Source organism: Typopeltis vanoorti, chromosome 24, assembly GCF_054136105.1.
Source record: "Typopeltis vanoorti isolate ZY-2024b chromosome 24, IOZ_Tvanoo_1.0, whole genome shotgun sequence".
Classification (NCBI taxonomy): Eukaryota; Metazoa; Arthropoda; class Arachnida; order Uropygi; family Thelyphonidae; genus Typopeltis; species Typopeltis vanoorti.
Genome location: NC_143572.1, coordinates 47,519,080 through 47,541,712, shown reverse-complemented (window position 1 = coordinate 47,541,712; position 22,633 = coordinate 47,519,080). Strand labels below are relative to the sequence as shown.

The 22,633-nt window shown below is 36.6% G+C and overlaps 2 protein-coding genes across 2 annotated transcripts in view; one reads left to right on the top strand and one right to left on the bottom strand.

The window, feature by feature from the left end:
* LOC150093165 (trypsin-1-like) overlaps nucleotides 1-22,633 on the bottom strand; it is a 379,787-nt gene that overhangs the window by 275,231 nt on the left and 81,923 nt on the right. The gene's annotated exons all lie outside the window — the stretch shown is intronic.
* Nucleotides 11,095-22,633, top strand: part of LOC150093166 (trypsin-1-like) — a 42,342-nt gene continuing 30,803 nt past the window's right edge. Inside the window, exon 1 of the mRNA XM_090413862.1 lies at nucleotides 11,095-11,231. Coding sequence (XP_090269988.1) covers nucleotides 11,230-11,231 — 2 coding nt within the window. The 5' untranslated portion in view covers nucleotides 11,095-11,229. The remainder of the gene's footprint in view (nucleotides 11,232-22,633) is intronic.

The window sequence follows — 22,633 nt, the reverse complement described above, 5'->3', positions numbered from 1 at the left end:
TTACTTCTGGAAAATAAGATTTTTGATACTGAAAAATAAGGCAAACTGGCCGGAGAGCGCACACCTACCCACGACATATAATGCCGGATTAAACCCTGTGGAGGCCCCTAGGCAGTCGAAATCTCCTCAGGAATTATCTCCTAATACGTTTTTAATTTTACCAACCAACAATTTTAATAAATCAATTTTATTACACAAAACAAACATTAACAATCATTTTTAAACAAATAAACATATTATGTTGTTAACTGATGTCTATGGTTTATGTGCTTTAAGTTGTTAATGGGTACATTACATTAATACACTATTTTCTCCGTAGAGTCTTTAATGTAAAGTTTTCGAGTTGATTCGTTTTTTTTTCTATCTTTAGGAAACAATTTAAGAAAGCTAGGTTGTAATTTTCTTTCAAGATCAAATCAATATTATTTTGATCCGTTGTATAGGGCCCCCCTAAACGGCGTGGGGACCCATAGGCCGGTGCCTACTTTGCCTATTTGGTAATCCGGCACTAACGACATAACAAAACATTCGTCTCCTTCCTCTTAACTTGGTAGACTGAATAGCTTGTCACGACGAGGTAGCTGGGGTTCACATAAACCTAATTAATGTTCTGATAGGAATGGTAACGCTATTTAATCCTATCAACATAGCTGCAATCCATGTTAATTGCATGTGTGTTCTTCTGGCCGATTTGTCTATTTTGCGCGATGAAAAATCCGAATTTTAGAGTAGAAAATTCTGACGCTCCCCATATAAAAACGCAGGTAATTCACTTTCATTTGAAATGGTATTTAAAGGTCTTCGCTTTGTAGACGGGATTTGAACCAAGTTTTTTTTTTTCAATCAAAGGACGTCGTTTACTATTGAGCTACGCAGGAGCTTTGTCTTATCAAATCTTTCTTCTTACATTCATTAATAAAGCAAATTTCGCCATTCTCTGCGATCTACGAAATGAATAAAATAATCCCAAATAAATTATCTTATGTATACATTATATTACAAAAATTATAGAATGACTGAGTTTTTTAAAAACTTCAATAAAGCATTGGCAATCTTGTCCGAAATTATTGATGCCACTTTCAGGAGACAATTTCCTTAGAATTTCAGGATAGAAATGCTCTGGATTCACTATGAAAACAGGTATTTTGTCTCATTATTCTCCCAAAATGGTAATCAGTCCGTTTTCGTTTATGTAGTGAAGTGGAATCTCTTAGTTTCAGGCTGTACTGGAGATCAGGACATTGGAATGGTCGGTCTGGCCTGTGAATTCCCATTTCCTCAAGTCATATCAGCACATTCCTTACAGTATAACCTGATGATGCACTTCGATTCGCAATTGGATTATTTCCATGGAACTTCAGAGACCGCAGATAACACAGAGTCTAGAAGAAATTCAATATAATGTGTGGTTTTTATTTTTGGAATACTATGACTAGGGGTCTAGTACTAACTAGGAAAAGTATTCCACGCCATAACACTATCAAATCCATACTTAAAGAGAAAAATGTTGCAATATTTCTAGTAGATAAAATTTTCCTTGTAGCTGCTATATGCAGACATGTCCATTTGAGTGGAAGAGTTTGTCGCACGACTCGTCAATCCCACAGTTTTCTAACGGTCTGCTGTCCAAATTCATGGCGAGAGTTGATCAACGGAATGGCGTGTGCACAGCAGAAAGCGAAGTTACTGATTTTAGTACGTAATATTTTCGCACAAACTTCTGTTATGGATACCCTGGAACTCATGGATGAGATACTTCACTGAACTTCTTTCCAACTCTTTTTATGACATCACTCAACGTCAGTTGATGATGGATGCTGTAATTGTGCTACAACAGTATAAGTGGGTTGATTCATATAATAAAAACCAAGGATAGCACCTTTCTTGAAGTTAGTTAGCTCTAAGTTGTATTATTGAAACGTTCTACAGACAGAGTATATAAAATATTTAAAACAAAACCCAATGAGGACATAATGCCTGAGTAGTACTAGATGCTGTTTCCCAAGTTGGCATACTGTAGAGAGAAAAGATGTGTGACAACAGTGATCCATCGAAATTCTCTTTCCACTTCTCCAGCTCATAAATCAACTGAGAGATTTATCATAATTCACGTTACATATAATTAAATATTTTAATAATAAAAGAAATCAGTGGATTTGTAAACTCTCTCAGATCCAACTAAAACGCCATTTTTACTGACAGCTTGAAGAAAGTCCAGTTAACATTTGAAACGCAAATTCAAAGCACTGGATACTGAAGATATCATTGGACGTCAGTTTCTGTAGGAATTCAACTGGAAAATATACATCAGGCTAAACCTTAAGACTGAGTTTAGATTGCAGTCTATATTTCAAGAAAGTTTACTACTCTATACTCAAAATTTCAGATATTCTGAATAAAGAGTCGCTTATTAATTTCTGCGCTATACTAATTATAAAGAAAAAACATGCATGTAAACATCCATAAGCAAAGAAAAAAAATAGCTACCATGAATAATAAATATTTATGTCCGCCTTGTTGGCATTCACACGAGGGTCATATATCTCGCGGCTAAACATGCATCGATCTATTCGAAAACAAAACATTAACTTATTTTATCATTTAGCAAGAATTCTACTTACTGTATGCATGCTGCAGTGGAATCAGAACTCACAACCTCTAGAGAGAGAGAGAGAGAGAGGAGATGCTGTCCATTCGGTCAACCATGTTTGCTCCTTCGACATATTCATTTCACAATACAAACAATACGACAGTGGAAAAATATGCCTGCAATTTAAATCAGGTCTATCACAAGTGAGTCATCCGGCCACTTTTCCCTAGGTATTGTAGGATTACCTAATCCTATTTACCTTATAGATTTGCGACACCATAAATACAGTATGGTGTGCGGTTCTGATACAGTTAATGGCACCTATAATATTTTTACCAGATATTTCTTTAGGTGCTTCTCCGTTTTCCCTGCCCAGACCGTTACGCCCTGTTCTCATTGTAAAAAAAAGTAAATATCCTTACTAGCCAGCGTAACTACTGATTTCTGATCTGTTTCGTAGAGCCACTGACGTTTTTCCTTACATAAGGAAAGCCGTGGACGTTCCACGGCTAGATATATTTATGAACACGCTAAACGTTTCGTCGATGTTCTAGATGCTCAGGTCTATTGTGTTCAAAACATTATTATTATTATCATTAGTAGTAGTAGTTGGAACCAGTGAAGGAAGGCCAAGGGCTATATAATCGAAGTGAGTTACCGATATCTCCAATTATCTGCTCGCCGAATCAGCTACGATCTGGCCTCGGGAGGGACACTGGTATCTGCTTCCACTGTGCTCAGAAAGCTTCGCGTTACTCTGCGTGTTCCTATCCCCACGCCACAAGAGAAAACGCTTGAAATGGGACAGGCTCCAAGTCAACTGGACACAAGACTAATAAGGGTCGATACTGTTTACAGACGAGTCTCGATATGCTGTACAAAGGCGTGCTCTGATCTGATCCAAGGACACATCATCCTTCTAATATCCGTAAAAGGAACGCTTATGGTGGAGCAAGCGTGATGGCTTTGGGAGGAATCTCGTTAGGTGGACGCACCAACCTGCATACGAGTATGCTTGCTAGCAGAACCATGAATGCTGCCACTTACAGAGACGAGATCCTGGACCTCTATGTTCGTCAGATAGGAGAGGCATTTATCATACAACATGATAACGCTCGTCCTCATCAAGCGAAGCTCGTAGACCGATATCTTTAAGATGAAACTATCATATGAATAGAACTGACCAGCCAAGTTCCCTGACCTGGATCCTATTGAGCAAGTATGGGATGCTCTGGATAGAAGTGTTGAGGGACTTCAGAAAGATTTGCAGGAGCAATGCTTGTTATTACCAACTGAGTTCCTGGACACCATTATTACATCGTTGTGAATGTTGTGTTTCAGTGAGATGTGACCACAATTCTTATTGAAGTACTTTGCCACAGTCTTATTTTGATCTCTTGTTGTTGACCATTGTCTTCGTGTATCAATGGATGTTAGAAAGGATCAGTAGAAGTTTAAGGCTCTTAAGGATATTGGCAGAAGAAAGTTAAAATATTTTGGACACATTGAAATGATGGAAGGACGACTACTCAGAACAGTAATAGAAAATTCCTGGAAAAAGAGGAAGGGATAAACCATCAATGAGATGGGTGGATGAATGGTGTGTGTGTGTGTGTGTGTGTGTGTGTGTGGAGTGACTTATCTTCTGAGAATTGAAGCCTCCAGAAAAGCATACAACAGAACTACATAAAGGATTGGTGTGGCACATCACCGATCATCGGAGTGACCATACGGCATCTGTGAATGTCCAATGAACAATTGATGATACCTCAAGTATTGGTACCTCTACTGTTGACTGCATAACTCTTTCCTCCGTTTCTAAGAATTTTTTCAATAGCCTACAGGGGTTTTTGCTTTTTTTGTCACCTTCCTGATATTTATCTTTCGTATTCTTTCCCAAATCCTCCAATGAATTTTGTTTAGCTTGTTTTACACATAGCTTAGTTCTATTACATTTCTATTATTCTGTCAATGCACCTACTAACTTGCTAGGATTTTAACTCGTTTTCTTCTTTTCCAGGGTGACCTGTTTAATTTTCAAGTCCACCATGAAGATTTTTATATCTTCCACACAACTCTTTTGGTGAATTAATCAATCAACATTCTCTTCATCATCTACTGCTGAGTCTCCAAGTTTTAATTCTTGTTTACCCAACTGTTATTTTTCGTCCAATAATATTTGTACATTTGAGTCTGCATTTCACTTCTAAAATCTGCTTAACTTTGATTATTCTTAAACCGTTCTTACGCATTTTTCTTTTCAGTGTGCCATTCATTTGTATCCTACTTAAAACAAAATTATGTATATACAATTCTTGGAAAGAAGTCAAGCCTCCGTAACTCACTCGGTATAGACGGAGCCCTTTGGTTGGAAAGATCTGGGTTCGATTCCCGTCGGTGATGAGGAACCTTTATCTGGTCTCTTTCGACGAAAGTTGAGTTACCCGGTATCATACGGAGGAAACTCGGATTTTTCGTCCCACAAAAGAGGCAAACTGGCCCCGTGAACTCACACATCTACAGACTTAGGACACACCGAGAGGCATAGGGCTAACCACCTTATCCTAGAATACGGTTGCGGTTACAAGAATACATACTGCGACACAGTAATAGATAGAAGAGGGGAGGATTTGAAAGAAGAAAGAAGTCAACGCATACCATAGTGTGAGAAACAAACAGCCATGACACCTACCTGAATGAGATGTAGAATCTCCTTTCGCTGTGATGATTGCAGTGAAATGAATGATGAGGTTCTGTTATGGGTCGAGCATCGCACGATGCATTGGTCTTCTTGAAACAGACAATGGTCAGTTCCGTAGAAACGCAACAAAGAAGAAAGCACAGTGCGTCCAGAATGTTCAGATACCTCTCGGAGTTCAATGTTTGTGGCATCACAAACAGATGTCCGAGGCCAAACCAGGAAAAACATGACCATACTGTCTCACCGGTAAGATACCTTCATTGGATATCCGCTACGGTGGAGGAGTAGCAATTTGTCATTCCATAACGCAGCTTTCCAATCTTTAATGTCCCATTGTACACGCTCTTTGCATCACTGAAGACAACACTGCATGTTAGTTCGGGTAATGTGGGGCTTACATATTGAGGTCCTACCATGGAAACTCATGTTGCGAGTGAGCCTCGGTTCTGAATGCTTTTGTGCAAATTCGTGTTCCAGTCAACGTGTCGGCCGACGAATCGTAGCAACCTATAGTCACGCTCAGTGAGTGTGGTGGGTCGTCCACTATGGGTAGCACTTGTGGTTGACTCCTTGCGCTTTCATCCCAGTATTGTATCACTGATTGTTGACCTGGGATGGCCCAATTTATCAACAGTCTGCAAAACAGATAGGCATGCAGCATGGCATCTTATCACACACCTCTTTCAAACTCCGTGAGTTCCCTTCTCGCAGCCATTTCATCCGGACACAGTTGCACTGACTTGGGAGCATCCACATCCCACCAATTTATACCAGCTACAAACACCTAACTCGTTAAATGGCACGATGCACCGTGCCCATGGGAGGAAGGGGGGGGGGGGTGTTCGTTGACTCTTTTCCATGCAATGTATACTCTTGTGTCCTGCCTTTTTATACTTCCGGAAATGACATATGGAAGTGACACGTGTACTCTGACTAAAAATTGACCAACAAGTTAAGAATTACCCCAGATTAAAATAGAAAGATCATAACTCAGTATTACCATTCTAGATAGAAAGCACAATACTTGGATCAGAACTCAGACTAGAGTGAGAGACATTATAACGGACATTAAAAGATTCAAATGGCAATAGTCAGTTCATGTTGCAAAAAGTAACACTCAAAATGGACAAAGTTGATATCTGAATGGTATTCCAGAGATGGAAAGAGAGCTACCGGAAGATTAAAGAGAGGGTGGGAAGTCAAGGTTAAAGAAATAGCTGAAATTCAGTGGCATAGATATGCTCAAGATAGAATTGAATGGAGAACTTTGAAGGAAGCCTTTGTTCAGCAGTGGACAGAAATTGGCTGAGATGATGATCCTGAACTAGTATGAAGATGTGACATTTTCTTATGTTAAAACTAGATGGCGGTTTCTTCCTATTTCAAATCTCCTGTACGTCAACCAGCAAGAAAATATCATTTTCGAGAGTAACATGGTCAATAATACTTCATTTCTTGTGTCTTCTCACCAGTATACATCTTCATATTGGTGCATAGTATTAGTAATAGCAAGTCCTGAGCAGAAATGGAGCAAGCACTCGCCATTATTATTAACTTTGCTGTTCTCTCCAATTATTTTCCCAACATTTTATGTCTAGTATTCATTTACTACTCTGCTCTTTAGATCTCCGGTAATGACTTACTTTTCTCTACTCTTTATCTTAGATGCCTTCTCTAATGATTGAAAGATTTCTTTATTTTATGGAGTAATTGGAGAAGGCGTCTAAAATTTCTTTCCATTCAGAAAGTTTATGTGAAGAACTGGAATTGAGATTTTACACACATTAAATCTCTGTGTCTCAGAATCAGCAATATCCGTGTTGTTGTTGTTTTTTAAAAAAAAAAAAAAACAGAAAAAATCGAAAAAATCTATCCTTGGATTACTATTTATTTCTCTTTCTTCCATCGACATTCATGTATTCATATATCGAAAAAAATATAAGATTTATTTCTAAAAATAAGATAAATTACAGCAATAAAGTTTTAAAATAACAAGATTTAATATTATAAGAAGCCAAAAGGCTATTTTACTGGCGACATAAGTTAAGTTTAAGGGAGATGGTAAATCTCGTATTATTTTACAGCCGGGTGCGATTTCTTATAGTAGTAATAACAATATATAAGTACACCAGTTTAGCAATTCGTTAGTAGAGGTATATGTAAGTTAGGTTCACTTAAAACCTTGATATTCCAGGTCTACCTACTCACTGATGAGACCTCAAAAAGGGTTGAAACCTCTCTGGGTAGTGACCTCTTCTCATAATGTAAAACAGTAATACATCTCCTAGGAGCTGCGTTTTGCATTATGAGAGAATATTAAAGACAGTGACGGAGCTTGCTCCACCTTTGCTCCGAGTTGCCCTGGTGTTGTACTGCCCAAGTGATTACTTACACTTGGGCTCGCCGATAGTTTTTTCGGCATGAAACTCTAGGATTTCGATGGATTTCGATCCGAGTTTCGTACCCGGCTGTAGAATAATACGGTATTTACCATCTCCCTTAAACTTCAGATTTAATATTACAATTTTTTTTCTTATTTTTCAAAATTAACAACAACAGCAACTCATATTTATTTTTATTGGATGAATAAATAAATGTGAACGTTAGAAACAGCCAACAGTCTAAGAATGTTCTGCTTACTGCCACAAATGGTTACGAAACTAACTACTCCCTCACCAGACTGCATAATTCATGAATGAGCCCTAACAGACACCGTGCAGCGCTGATCACGGATCTCCTCAATTACTGCTGCGACTGTGAATGTTTCTGTTCCAGATTTCAAGGATTTTCCGTGTCAGAGATGTTATTTGTGTTGCTATTATTGATCGGACACGGTAGAATAACAACTTTTGTTTCGCATGGATTACAAAGTATTATGCTTTCGGCAATGTGACAGTATGTCGGGAGCTATTGTATCCGCTGTTGGTTAGTGAGAGTGCGATATAAAAAAATAAAAAATAAAAACACTCTGGTTTTAATTGCCTATATTACTGAACGATTTCATTGGCCACACTAATAAATCAATATTTTAATTATTCTTGATGTGAAAACATTTTTGGGAAAACCACCTTGTACTTCGGAGATCACCAAATTCTTTTTACAAGCAATGCTCACTTTTTACAGTACCGATCTGTTCGGTAACCTGTTTGAACTGATCTCTTAGAGCATTCTCAGTAATAGTAATTAAATCATTCTAATATCACACTCCACCTAAGTAATATTACTAGTTTTCATAAAACCGTCCAATTCCAAACATACACTACGCTACTTGGAAGAGTGTACATGTTCAGTATAAGCTAATATGTTTGCACATATTCACTAAATAGGTTAATAAAATCAGTAATAATTTCTGAAATAAACTGTCGGACTGTAGATGTTCTGTGATGCCAAATTAATTAATTGAAGTAAAATACTTATCGTAATTAATTATCTAACACGAACAATTAAAATTAAAGCTTCTTATTTATTACTTTAAACAGTTCTTACACCCAGAGATGGATTCTTGCACTAGAATAAATTTAAATTACCTTCTCCCATCTAATTTTTAAACTATTGGGAAGAAATATGACATTGATCTTTAGTAATTTTCGAAGGTGTAAAAGGAAAAGTTCTTCATTAAAACGAAAGGAGAGTACTAAAAATGCTATTACGCTGCTCGATAATACAACCAAAAATTAAAAGTATCAAGAGATGTACGAGTTGTAGAAAATCATTATTGTTGAACTACCTATCTTTCGGTTTCCACGAAAGAGCTCCTGGTGCTGCTCACTCCAGAGTTTTGGCACGACTTGCATGGTGTAAGTCTCGTGATTGAACAGCAGACAATGGAAGTTACAGTATGGAGTGGGGAAATCATGATTTACACCTTGCAAATTACACAAGCACGTTTAGATATGGTAGCTTCCAGGAGAATGTTATTTACTGAAATGTATCATCCTGCTTGCTTAGCTAGATAGTAAAAATGTACAGGATGTTTCTATTGCTTTAGCTTAGTATTTTCTGTCATAGAGCTTAGAAAAATCATCTCTGAACGTTACAGCGACATTCTAGACAACTCTCTGTTGCCCAAGCAATACTAATTTTATGGAATCTATTCAAATGAGTGCCACCATTATAACTCACCTTCTCATGTAGGAAGTTTGCGATAATATAATTCAAGGAAATAGGAATGTGAAAACTAGAAAAACTACAGAGATCGATGCTGCAATCCTTAGAGTACCTTTTGCAAAGGGCATCGACAGCCAACTTAGATCTCGTGTTAGTTACAAATGATTCGATGATATCTCATGACAGAACTTAATATTTTTTGTAAATAAAAAAACTGTAGAGATTTGTACTAATCAACAAAAATGAAAACCTGTGGCTGATTCCCTGGTATTTAGAAGAATCCAAACCTCCAACATTTATCTTCTCATCCTTCTCGAGCTGAGTATTTTGGTTTAAGAATGGACTCCAATCTGTTTATTAACATTTAATAGAAAATCGGTAGAATGAGATCTTAAGCACGACACTGTCAAAGATTAGTCAATGGTATGCCAAAATCTGTGAAACATTTTCAAGTGTTTGTAATGATTTCTGCAAAATGATGTGGGCGCGGAGATTATTTATTGACACGTTTCTTTCTTAATGATTCAAATTTGAAGTATCTATGTTAATCAAATCAGCTCCATAGCACAGTTCAAGGTATCAAACCGCTTTTCATTTCCAAATATTCTGCAGCATGTAACGTTGTAGTTTAAACGTGCCTCCCTTGACATTAACGTTACAATATTTTATTAAAAGAACGTCGTGGTGAACAAAGAATATCTTTACCAGAAAACACGACTAATACGGTTTTTCTTCTTCTTCTTCTTATACTTGGAAGGGTGAAATTTCCAAAGTCACGGCATAATAATCCCCTACCATTCAAGATCCTATTCAGATTATTTTAGAAGGATTAGATGGATGCCAAGACACGTTAATTATAGTAGTATTCCGCGTTATCTGACTACATCGAAAAACATCCCTTGCTTACATGTCTCACATTCCGCCAGTGATTTTATCCATACTTCAAACTAGCAGCACGGCAATGTTAATCACGGCCTGCATTCATCAGCTAACAGTAGGTTTACTATGGAAGACTTGATCACAGTCATTTAGGTGATGTCCTATTATAATTATGAAAAAAGGCATCTTGGGGTGCTTCTTGAATTATTTAGTAGAATTGACAGAGTTAGAGGAAAGGAGCTGCGTAAGAATTCTGCTTCTTTGCTTTGAACAACTTGCAAAATTAGACGTAACCAAAAAATCAAAGAATTTTTGTGGTTGCCGATGTTTGAGTTCAATTTTGTTTTAGTAGAAATTTGTTTTCTAAAATGCTAACTCAGAAGTCATGTTTGATCTTAAAATGTAAACTGAGTGATCGTTGAGTTAGTCTATACAAAGGTGTGGTTAACTACATTTTCTTCAAGTCACAACAGTCTTACAGATAATCCCAAGTGTAAGTGACACCTTAACTACGAACATATGGTACAAGTTTGCTTGCCATTCAAAAGCTAAGTTTTCTCGTGTTGCTTAACTGGGATTCTCCAACTGCTGTTATAGAAAAGGAGGGCATTGAAGGTCGTATACGGTTGAGGGTGTGGGGTTCCTTCGGAAGTTAGGTGACCTCGATTCAAGGAGGCCAGGAAGCAGCGCTTTCAATGTGGGACGACTCATCTCACCATTACACGGTTCGTCTTACATTCATCGAACAAACATTCTTTCCCCACTCATCCCCCCCTTCTCATCACTGGGCTGCACTTGACCAACTTTGTGATGGTAACCTAGTTCTGGGTAGTGCTAACAGGTAGCTATACTGTTCCGTCACTTGCGTAAGTGCTGGAAGACACGAAAACACGCGGCAAGTTCCATGGCTGCCACGAGACAAGGAGCGACACTATAAATCGGTGACAGGAGCATGTAAGAAACTGTTTAATGAACTATTAATTAATGAGTGGTTATTTTCCTAATTATTTCGTGAGAAGTAAATTATATAAGTGAAAAAAATTGTATTAATTTTGAATATAATGTGCTCTTCAACATAATGATGTTTTTTTTTTTTTGCATGTCGTTATCAAACTTTCGTAGACTGTTTCATTCAAAGTTAAAGGTTTTTATATTTATTTAGTATTAAGAATATGCACATTTTTAAAGAAAAGCCTTATAACCTCAAGGAACTATACAAACTCGTCTAGAGCAGGCTTTTTAGAAACATTCCTATTTCACAAGGAATTCGAACTCACAGTCTCTGCGGTATTCAAACAGGGGCTTGTAACTGCTGAGTCTTGAGTCAGCATTGCGAATTTTGTAATACCATTAGTGCAATCTAGGAGTATCTAATTTGTAAAGAAAGCATTCACACCCAGTAAATTAGGAATATCCCTCTCTATCCCAAAGAAATCAGATCTTTCTGTTGTGTGCGCCAAGAACTAAATCTTAACCAGCCACTCTTATACTAGGTTGTTGCTTGTATGTTTTTTATTCATTCCCTCTACCTTTATTCGTTGACACAACCTTCACCCTCCGATTTTCTCTAAAAATTGCAATCTATAACTTTGTTCAAACAGTAAATGAGTTCGTCTGTTATTTTCGGCCTATACACGACACTACTACTACTATAGGTTTTACAACATTTTTATGTGTTAGTAGGTTGATTAAAAAAAAGGATAAATGAATTGAGTGAGGAGTTAGGATGGTGAATTTGAAGTTATAATTCGAATATATGATACTTAGTTCCTTCTTATGGTTCTAAGAGAGAGAACTCAGAATTATAGTTGGCTATTTAGCAGGAAACAATGACTATGGATGTTCTTATAAGACAGGAAAAGAGGGTCTCATATAAAAAATGCTTTAAATTCTTTAAGTGCTTAAGTGCTTCCAGGGAGAAAGAGAGAATGGAGTGAGTCAATAAGGGAAATCATTATTCGATTTCATTCATTTGTCACAATTCATAATTTCCAAGGAGGACTTACGATTCGAGGCTTTCCAAAAAAGTGTGTGTGTGTGTGTGTGTGTGTGTGTGTGTGTGTGTGTGTGTGTGTGTGTGTGTGTGTGTGTGTGTGTGTGTGTGTGTGTGTGTGTGTGTGTGTGTGTGTGCGTGCGCGTGCGCGCGCATATCCCGGACACAAGGATTAAAATACAGATAACTGATTTGTTGTTTACATTTTTTTTTTAAAAAGTTAATTATTATTTTAAATAGCTATAGTTGTATACATTCTTCCCCTTAACATTCAACATTGAAAGGTAGAGCGACAATGGTAATCCCCACCCTTGTGAAGGGGGAGAATGAGCGGCAGTATATGTAGCGAATGCTCGTTGTCAAAAAAAAAATAATAATAAATTATAAATAAATAAAATATTTCCAAGCAACAGTGACATAATATCCAATAAATTTCTCAAATAAGCGAAATTTATTTAAAAAAAAATACTGAGATTTCCAGAAGCCAAATCATCTATTTAATTTATGAGTAAAATATTTTTATTCATAAAATTTACTGCTGGTTAATTCAAAAATATTTTTAAAATATATAACTGATAGAATAAAAATTATTTGTTTGTAGCAGTCATTTTATTTATTTTTTATTTTTGATATATCAGTTGTGTCACGGTGTTTATGCATATTCTCATATTTCTAAATAAATAAATAATATGAGGAATGTTACAAAATCAATTCTGCATTTAATTTAAAAGTATGTTTTTCTTCTAAGAGGCGCGAGAATTTATTTCTTCCCAGGCGGCTAAACGCCCAGATACAGACGGGTGTGTGTGTGTGTGTGTGTGTGTGTGTGTGTGTGTGTGTGTGTGTGTGTGTGTGTGTGTGTGTGTGTGTGTGTGTGTGTGTGTGTGTGTGTGTGTGTGTGGTCATGGACTTTGAATCTGCAGAATAGTAAAACGGTTCTGCATGATCTGAGTTTGTTTATGTTAGCACAAACTGTATCCGTCAACTGTTATCAGGAGCAACGTAGCCTCGATACCAGAACATCCTGGATTGAAGAACACTATCAGTAATAACAGAAATCATATACATAATCCTTCCCTGGTTTCAATAAAAACAATATTCTGTCACAGTACATTTCATCGAAGCCACTGAACTCTTCATATGTCCCTATATTCCAGTTTCAAACTCATCGAATCACTCTAGCCCGCAAATGGAGCATTAACATATTTCTAGGCTAGTAGTTCTCTAGGTGTTCGAGAGAAGCATCCATTCGACGGAACTAATATCTCTCTCTCTCTCTCTCTCTCTCTCTCTCCTCTCCTCTCCTCTCCAGATCACGTCAAAACTGTATGCTAATTCTTCATTAGAAATTTAAACCTCGAAGCTAGAAAGGAATGAATTCTGTTCGGGAAATAGCGACCCAATCAGCAAATGACTTACATTTTAATCATTTAACCGCATATAAACCATATAAACATTTAAACCATATAAGTATGGTTAAATAACAAACTTCCCAACAGATGTATACAAAAACAAAACAACAACAAATTATTCGGCTTTATTAACACTGCAGAGATCACGGTCGAAAAAATTGCAGCTTAGGTCGCGTGTATCTGTGAGATACATTCATTACTATGCGGTAAAACTTTAAAAAAAAACACTGCAAATATAATACATGATGGTTTATTTATTTTCAGTTACAATCTAGAAATTATTGAACAAAAAAAACAAAGAAAAAAAAACAACTAAACCAATACTGTACTGACATCGGAGTTCGCAGTATCTCTCAGATACAATTTACTATCAAATATCACTTTCACTTTCGCATTCGACTCTATCATTCTCATCATCGGACTCGAGTGACAAAATCGCTGAATCTCTTCAACATTTGATGGATTAGCCAATCGATATATTTTTACAGCCATTTTCAACGGTAAATAATAATTAAAAAAAAAAAACTAAACCAATAATATACTGCCATTGGAGGTCGCGGTATCTCTCAAATACAATTTACTATGAAATATCACACACCTTTGCATAACACGTGTTAAACCAAAACAGACCGCATAAACAGTATGGAATATCACTCGTAACATATGAATGCATAGCTACTAATGACCTCCATGCTAAACACTGGATATGTATAAGAATATTAACCGAAAAGTCACGTTAACAGAAAAGCTAGACCACGATATAACCATAAAATGGCATGAAAGGAAATGTAATGGCATCCTAAATTGTAAATGTAGCTTAATTAAAAATACAAAATCAATCAAGTATTTCGGCCTCCATATCGATAGCAATACGAAGTGGAACTCCCACATCACTTTCTTAACAAATAAGTTTAAGTTTATAATTAATAGAATATATTATGTTAAAAAATTAGTTAATGCAGCATTCTTAAGGTGCTTATACTATTCCTGGGTAAATTCCTCACTGCAATATGGCATCACCTGTTGGAGTGGAGATTATTACAACAATCTGCTTCCATTAATAAGAATACAAAACAGAATAATTAGAACCATAACCACTACTAACTTCGCACATTCAACCAACGATCTCTTTGTCATGCCTAACATTCTACCACTAGCCATAGAGAAACTATATCTCTATGGCTGTCTATTATACGTAAAAAGGAACGCTGAAAGTTTCTTGCTATATAATGTAGACTACGTACGCTGCGGCAAGAACATGCTGGTAGTACCCAAGGCAAACAAACAAATCTTTCATAAATCCTTCGAATACCTAGCGACAAGCAGCTACAATAAGCTCCCAAATGAAATCAAATCTATAACCTCAGCATATGCATTCAGAAAAAGATTGAGAGACCTCATGGGACTAAACAATGTTGACAGTTACTTTAAACGTATAGTATAAGAGATCATTATAACTCGCATACCATATCTAATTAAGGTACCAATATACTAACTAGTTTATTCACTTAGGAGACTAATATATTAACATGTACATCAAATCAAACCGTGTAAAGTGAGCCCTCATAGATACGGTCACTGAACTCGTAGTGACTGTTTCGAACTAATTTAATTCTCTAGTAACCACTATGGCTACGGCCCTTAGTTACACATAAATACACAAACTAACTTGCTTTATCACTAAAACCAGTAACTTATTATAAACTACGAAAACTATCCGAAATGTATTTTACTCTATTTGTATATATAAGGAAACATTTATTAACTGTAACAAACTAAATAGCCAAAAATAAGTGTAATTACCAACAGAAAATGATAGTAATACTTGGATTGTATTGTATAATATTGTACATTGCATTGTACATCTTCAATTGTATTGTATAATCTTGTACAACTTGAATTGTATTGTATAATCTTGTACAACTTGAATTGTATCGTATAAGACTTACAATGAATTGTATAACTTGATTTGTATTGTATAATACAGTAGAAATATCTTGTATACATGAAGGAAATGATAATATTTATATTAAACAATTTGTTTGTATCTGTCAAATCAGCCGCGATCTCCGAGGGTTAATAAAACAAAACAACAAAAAAATATCACTCGGCTTTATTAAAACTGTATAATGAATCCCGTATCCCTTAATGTATATACAAAAATATGATCTATCATGATAATATTTGTAAACCACATTAAGTAATTTACAAATCTGTTACTTCGTCGAAAACTTGAAACAGTTATTGAAAGGAAGGATTGGGGGTTGGGGGGTTGGAGAGAAAATGCTAAAGAGAAAGTTGCCTAATTGGGCAAAGCAAACTGCAGATGTAAGTATGCAAAACACCCACAAAGCAGTTTGTTATGTGTCTATACAAAAATGCTAGAAGCAGCAGAAACAAAGGGTTTGTTGTGTTGGTGATACATTTTGGCCCAAGATTATTGGCGTTAGTAACACCCGACTCTCTCTCTCTCTCTCTCTCTCTCTCTCTCTCTCTCTCTCTCTCTCTCTCTCTCAGGGTCAAATGCAGTAACTGGAATCGAGTGTACAGAGTACAGTACACTGTTTAGAAAGAAGTAAACGTACACCATAGTGTGAGGAACAAACAGCCATGGCGTCCACCTTAATAAGATGTAGGACTTTCTTTCGCTGCGATAATTGCCGCAATCTTACGTGGAGTACTATAGTGATCAATAGGAATTTTGGACCATTGTTCCTCATGTAATGAGGTCCTGGACTTGTGGGATGGATGTCCCTTTACCTCACTGACGCTCCATTTCATCCCACATATGTTGAATAGGGTTCAGATCAGGGCTGTGTGAGGCCAGTCAAACGTGGTGACGTTCATGTCCACAAACCACACAGTTACAGCAGCAGCTTTATGACACGATGCTTTGTCTTGCCGAAAGAGACAATGGTCAGTTCCGTAGAAACGCCACAAAGTAGGAAGCATTGCATTGTCCAGAATGTTCAGATACCTCTCGGAGTTATTGGCACCACATACAGAGGTCAGAAGCGAAACCAGGAAAAACAAGACCTTACAATCTCACCGCCACCTCTGAATTTCATGGTTGGGGTTACGCACTGTGGTAAGAAACGTTCATCCGGGCATCCGCCATACCCACACCCATCCATCTGCTTAGTAGAGGGTGTAGTGATTCGTTGCTCCATAACACAGCTTTCCAAGCTTCCACGTCTCACTGCTTTTCGTGTACCACTGAAGGGGACGTTGCATGTTGGTTCGGGTAATGTGGGGCCTGTATATTGCGGTCCTCCCATGGAAACCCTTGTTGTGAGCCTCGGTTCCGAATGGTTATGTGTCGATTTATGTTCGAGTAGATACCCCGAACTCCGCATTCAACGTGCCGGCCAACGAATGGCGGTTTTTTACGTATTATCCTTTGTAGCATCCTACGGTCACGTTCGGTGAGCGTGGTGGGTCGTCTGCTTCCATCAGTATGGCATCACTGTTTGTTGACCTGAGATGGCTCAATTTGTCAACAATTTGCCAAACAGATAGGTCTGCAACATGGCATCTTATTGAAGTGCATTTTCCTGAAGAACAGAAGAGATGGGGGGAGGAAAGTACTACTAATAATATCGATTAACTCAGTCCATTTAGGGTAAAATCTTATGAAAACAATAAAAGTAATAATGTTCCATGCAGCAATGTGTTTAAGGGTAATTAGTGTGAAGAGAAGACTAACAGGATTAAATATATTTTGGGATGTTTCTATAGATCTGAAAGTTCAGTTGCTGGGAATGATAAAATGCATCGCCAAATTACCCTTATGGGTACTAAACGAGTACCCGTAAGGGTGATTTGCAAGGTAATGAGTAATCGTTATTGGCGACCTAAATTATCCGAACATTGATTTGGTAGCAGTAAAAAACTCCTGATGTAAACGAAAGAGAATTGATCGAGCTGTTGAGATTTCAGCATGTGAAAAAAGTACTCTCAAGCAACATGTGAAAGCAACTGGAGCCCAAAGAGTTAGATTTGATCATGTCAGAAGTGAAAGAGGGGGTCTCAGTTATGGATATGACTGTTTTGACATTTTGACACCAGGTTGGTGACAGTAAACATGCCGGATGTTTCCAATTAGGAAAGGTCACACGCTGAACTATAAAGATGGAAATTACTACAAATTCAGGAGAATATTGTCTTTGTTCCCATGATATCAGTTACTGCATGAGAACTTTGAAAATGTGTGCTTAAATGAGTCAGAATCTGAATGTGTCCGTAAAACAAATAAGGTAGAAGTGAAATCGAGGGTGTAATCTTATTAAGAAAATGATCCATAAGAAGAAGAAGATTATGTGGAAGGAATATCGTGAGAATGAGAGGTGTTATGAAATATGCAGGCGCTTCCAGAAAAGTTACGAGTATCGTAGGGAAACTTCGCCGCATGAAAAGAAACTGTTATGCTACAAGTAAAAAAAAGAATGAATGTGGAAAAATAACTATTAAATGCAGAGGATACTGTGTCAGAAGCAGATACCGCTGTTTAAATAATGAATGCTCACTTTGCCAAGATCTATCAATCTTTGATATGCAACATGACGCACGGCACAATGACCACATTCGATGAAGATAGAAGTGAATGAGAAGGATGTTATAGAGCTGTAAAACAATCTGGATAAGAATAATTCGCATCAGGCACAAACGGGATAATCATTACGTATGCTGAAGAAATGTTCAGCCGAACTGGTTATGTCCTTGATCTGTTGTATAATATGAGTCTCAACTCGGGAAAGAATGTAAGCTCCCAATGTACAAGGATAATGCAAAAATTGTCTAACTAACGACTTCTAGAATGGTAGCGAAGATTGGTAAGAAGAATTGTCCTACAGAAAGTTGACAGACAAGCTATATTTTGTGAGAAACGGCATGGGTTTACTAAAGAGAGGTCATGCCTAAGTAATTTGCTCTTATTTTATGATAAATTTAATGCTGAGTTGGATAAAGGGAATAGACAGATTATAGTAGTGTTAGATTTTGCTAATGAATTTGAGAGGATACTCATAAAAGACTGATGCATAAATTAATAAATTAAAGGGTAAAAGAGTGAAATATAAACTATTAAGTTTGGTATGGGATTGTGATTCTGCCAGATTTAAGGTGATTAACGGTACCCCAATGATCAGTACTTGGACGATTGATGTTCATTCTATACATTAGTCAAACTAAAAATGACCTGATAGGAGATGTTCAATTGTTTGCTGACGATGCAAAGATAGTCATGGCAATCAGAGATGATACTGATATCCAGGACTCATGAATGACTAATATAATATCAATTATATTAGTCATTCATGAGTAATATCAATTGCGAGCAAATGATAATGTACGAGATCGCAATGTTACCAAGTGGAAAGTGGAAAGTTAAGCAATTTGGAGTGATGAGATTTTCAGTGGCATATTATACTGGTGGGATTATGATCAGAGAAAATATGAGGCTGGGGATCTTGGAGTTATGGTGGACAGGAAGTTGAATTTCAAAGGCAATATAGTAAAAATTGCAAATACAATCAGACGGTGAATGCGACGCTGAAACGAACATTGACCTGTAAGGATAAGGAAATCATTTGGCTTCTTTCTACGGTCCTGATTCGATTGTACTCAGACAACGGTGCGCAAATTTGGCTTCCTGGGCTCCGAGGGAATGAAGAAGCTGTAGAAAGGATGAAAATAAGAGTTATAATAATTATATCAGGATTATAGAATGTAGATTATGAGAATAGACAGATTTCGGTGTGTGGACCTATGTGGGTTACAGACACCGGTAAACGGAGAAAGATGGATGATATAACAGAGGTCTGTAAACTTCTCAAAGGAATGTATAGATATCGGTTGAAGGAATGATTCGTTGTGTGGACGGTGAGAAGTGGTCAAGGGGGAATCCATGGAAGTTGAGCTTGCGTACGGTTAAGAAAGGAATGAGAGCTAGATATCACGGAGCAGCGAGAGAATATTACCTTCTTCATGAAAGCTGCCTTGGTATCGTACTACTTAAAAGATGACGAAATCTACTCGTACCTTGAGAGTGTCACTTTTAATATTCGATCCTATATGATCCTATATTATATTAATATCATATAAGATTTTAAGTTAAATAGTATATTCTAAATTGCTATTAGAAAACGTATATTTAAATATTCATATAATGTTAGTTTGGCTGTTTTTTTCTTTATTGTTCTTCGGACAACGCGAATAAAATAAAAGGAACAGGAATAATCCGCTCTTTCTTAACCACAGACAAAGCTGCAAGATTATTTAGCATGTAAAAGAGGGAACTAAACAACAACGTCATTCATGATATGAAAACAATGTGAGATTAGGGGGTTGCCTTAAGAAGTACAAGTTCGCTCGATGTACCATTAAAGAAATAAAGTTGGGTAATGCATCTAGAAGAATAGGTTTCTGTACAATCAACCAACCATGTTGTTTCAGAAAGAAAATATGAAAAATATACGAACTTGTAATTCTTGGCGTGATATCTAAATCACCAGACAGGAAACATAATGCCATAACTGTTATGCCGTGAGGTTTTATTGTTGGAACCGAATATGCTAGGCTCAATGTGTGTCTGTGAGTGTGAGCATGTGTGTGTGTGTGTGTGTGTGTGTGTGTGTTGTGTGGCGTTGTGGATGAAGCAGGCCCGATTATCATGGTTTCGGGTGAACAGTGATGGTTAAGTAGTAACATACTCCAGGTCACGTCATACATAATGAACCGAGTTCGGTCATATTTAAAAAGCAGTTACACTTCGCTCAGCATTTTAGGCAATTTTTTTATTTCTCGCGGTCTGGTGATTATTTATACACAAGGCGAAAATGAAAAAAAAATCGGAAGATTTAATAAATGAACATCAAAATATAGCGATATCTCATCATTTCTTACCATTCATATAATATACATTGGTTTTATCTACGAATGGATAGACTGATTTTTGTTTTTTACCAGTTCGTTTTCTTTATAGACTGCTTTTTTGTCTTTACTGAATACTTTTCAACAAATAACTTTTCTTGTTTCTTTATTAGACGGAAAAGATGATTTAATCCTTCTTGTACCGATTTTTTTTCTAATATTTTTCACTAGAATATCTTATTCAATGATAGCTGATTTTCACCTTTATTAAACAGAGTTTTGTCTCGTAGTGAAATGATTGATTTTCTTTTTCATAATTTGCTCTGATTATCTATAAATGTTTAAATGGAATAATTTCTGTGAAAATCTTGAACTCAATCTGCGGCGATCGAAACGCGGTGATTTATATTGAAATATAAAGATAAACCCCCGCGAAGACCTTAGCTATTCACTTAGACGTCAAGTTAATAGAAATTAGCATATGATTATTCTCAGTGTTCCAATAAGTAAATCTCAGTGTTACAGGAAGTTGGCGCAAACCTAGCTTTTTAACATGCAATTCTATTAAATAATTTTTCCTTAAGATTTTTTTTAAACCATCAGATTTTCTGTTACGTTTAATATCTTGTATTAAGTTTCTTTATCGATGTATAATATACTGCATGGACTGTCCTGATTGCGTTCATGTGAAACTTTTAGCGAAAAAATAAATGCTTATAATTAAAGAATGAATAAAAGAGGAGGTTCTCCTGAAACAGGGAGGAGAATTCCGACTAATTTCTAGAATTCAAATTAGTCTTTCTCACTTAGAAATATGCAATTTGCTATCCTGACAATGAAAGAAAGTACACTTAAGTATAAAGCAGAATTAATGAAAGTTTCATGCTAAATATAGATGATCAATGTGAGAAATGGGCAACTCTTAATATATTCCTGTTAGCAAACTTATGATTTCGTTTTACAGGCATCACTCAGTCTACACTGCTTTCGATTTTAATGGTTAGCAGCTAAAAATATGGTTACCCATGACTAGAAAGAATTCTGCAATCCATTCACACATTTTACGTGTTTTTATTCTGGAGGAGGAAGTCAATAATCATAATTTTAACAAGTGAAGTCTCCATGGCCCAGTTTAGTTTCTTCACGAATGACTAGGATGGAAAGGCTTGAGTCTGAATCATGACATTGATTTAATTTTTTTTTCTAGCACTCTTAACTTACGGCTGAGTAATCTGTCTTGAACGGATACCGAAGATTGTCTTTTCTCAAGTGTGTGCTTTATTTTTCCACTCCATTTTCGACAAACATCGATAAGATTCGCATTGACAGAGCAAAGAAACAAACAACAAAAATTGCATTTGCAGTACAGTAGCCTCACATTGCTGCCTAGAGAACTGGATAGCTAGAAAGACAGTATACCTGAATATATCTTACTAGGTAATACTCGTTTTTAGGCAGTAGATGATTTTTCAGCACCCAGTGGGAGCCTACTAGCCTGCTCGTTAAACGTCTGAAGTTTAATTGAAAACAATCTGTTTCATCTGATGAGCAACGTTTCTGGATTATCTAACACTTAACTCAACTACAGTATGACACTGTAGTATTGTAAGCGTAGTTATAAACATATATTAACTATAATGCAGTGTAGATTTTAAACCTTTAGTAGTTGGTGGTTCCCATAAAATACGAATAAATTCACTCTGTTCAACCGTAATATGATGATATTTCATAGCTCCTCAGGCATAATTTATGCAAGCATGAGACATGCGCCAAAAACTGTATTTTATTACCAATAAAAATCAATAAATTATCGGGTACAACGAACTGAATAAAACAGTTGCTTTGATTATTTACAATATTCAACTTTGATAATTAAGTTTCTAAAGAAACTGGAGCCCCTACAGATCATATGGGGTCCCGTGGTCTTAAAAATTCTGAAATAAGGATACTTATTTTCTTATAAACACTGTCAAAATGATCTGGTCAACTAGCCCAATACATTTTGACCTTTTCAAGTTACAGACCTCAGGCCATTCAAGCAAAGAGAACTGTATGCAGAGAGCAAAGTAGGCCGAGATATC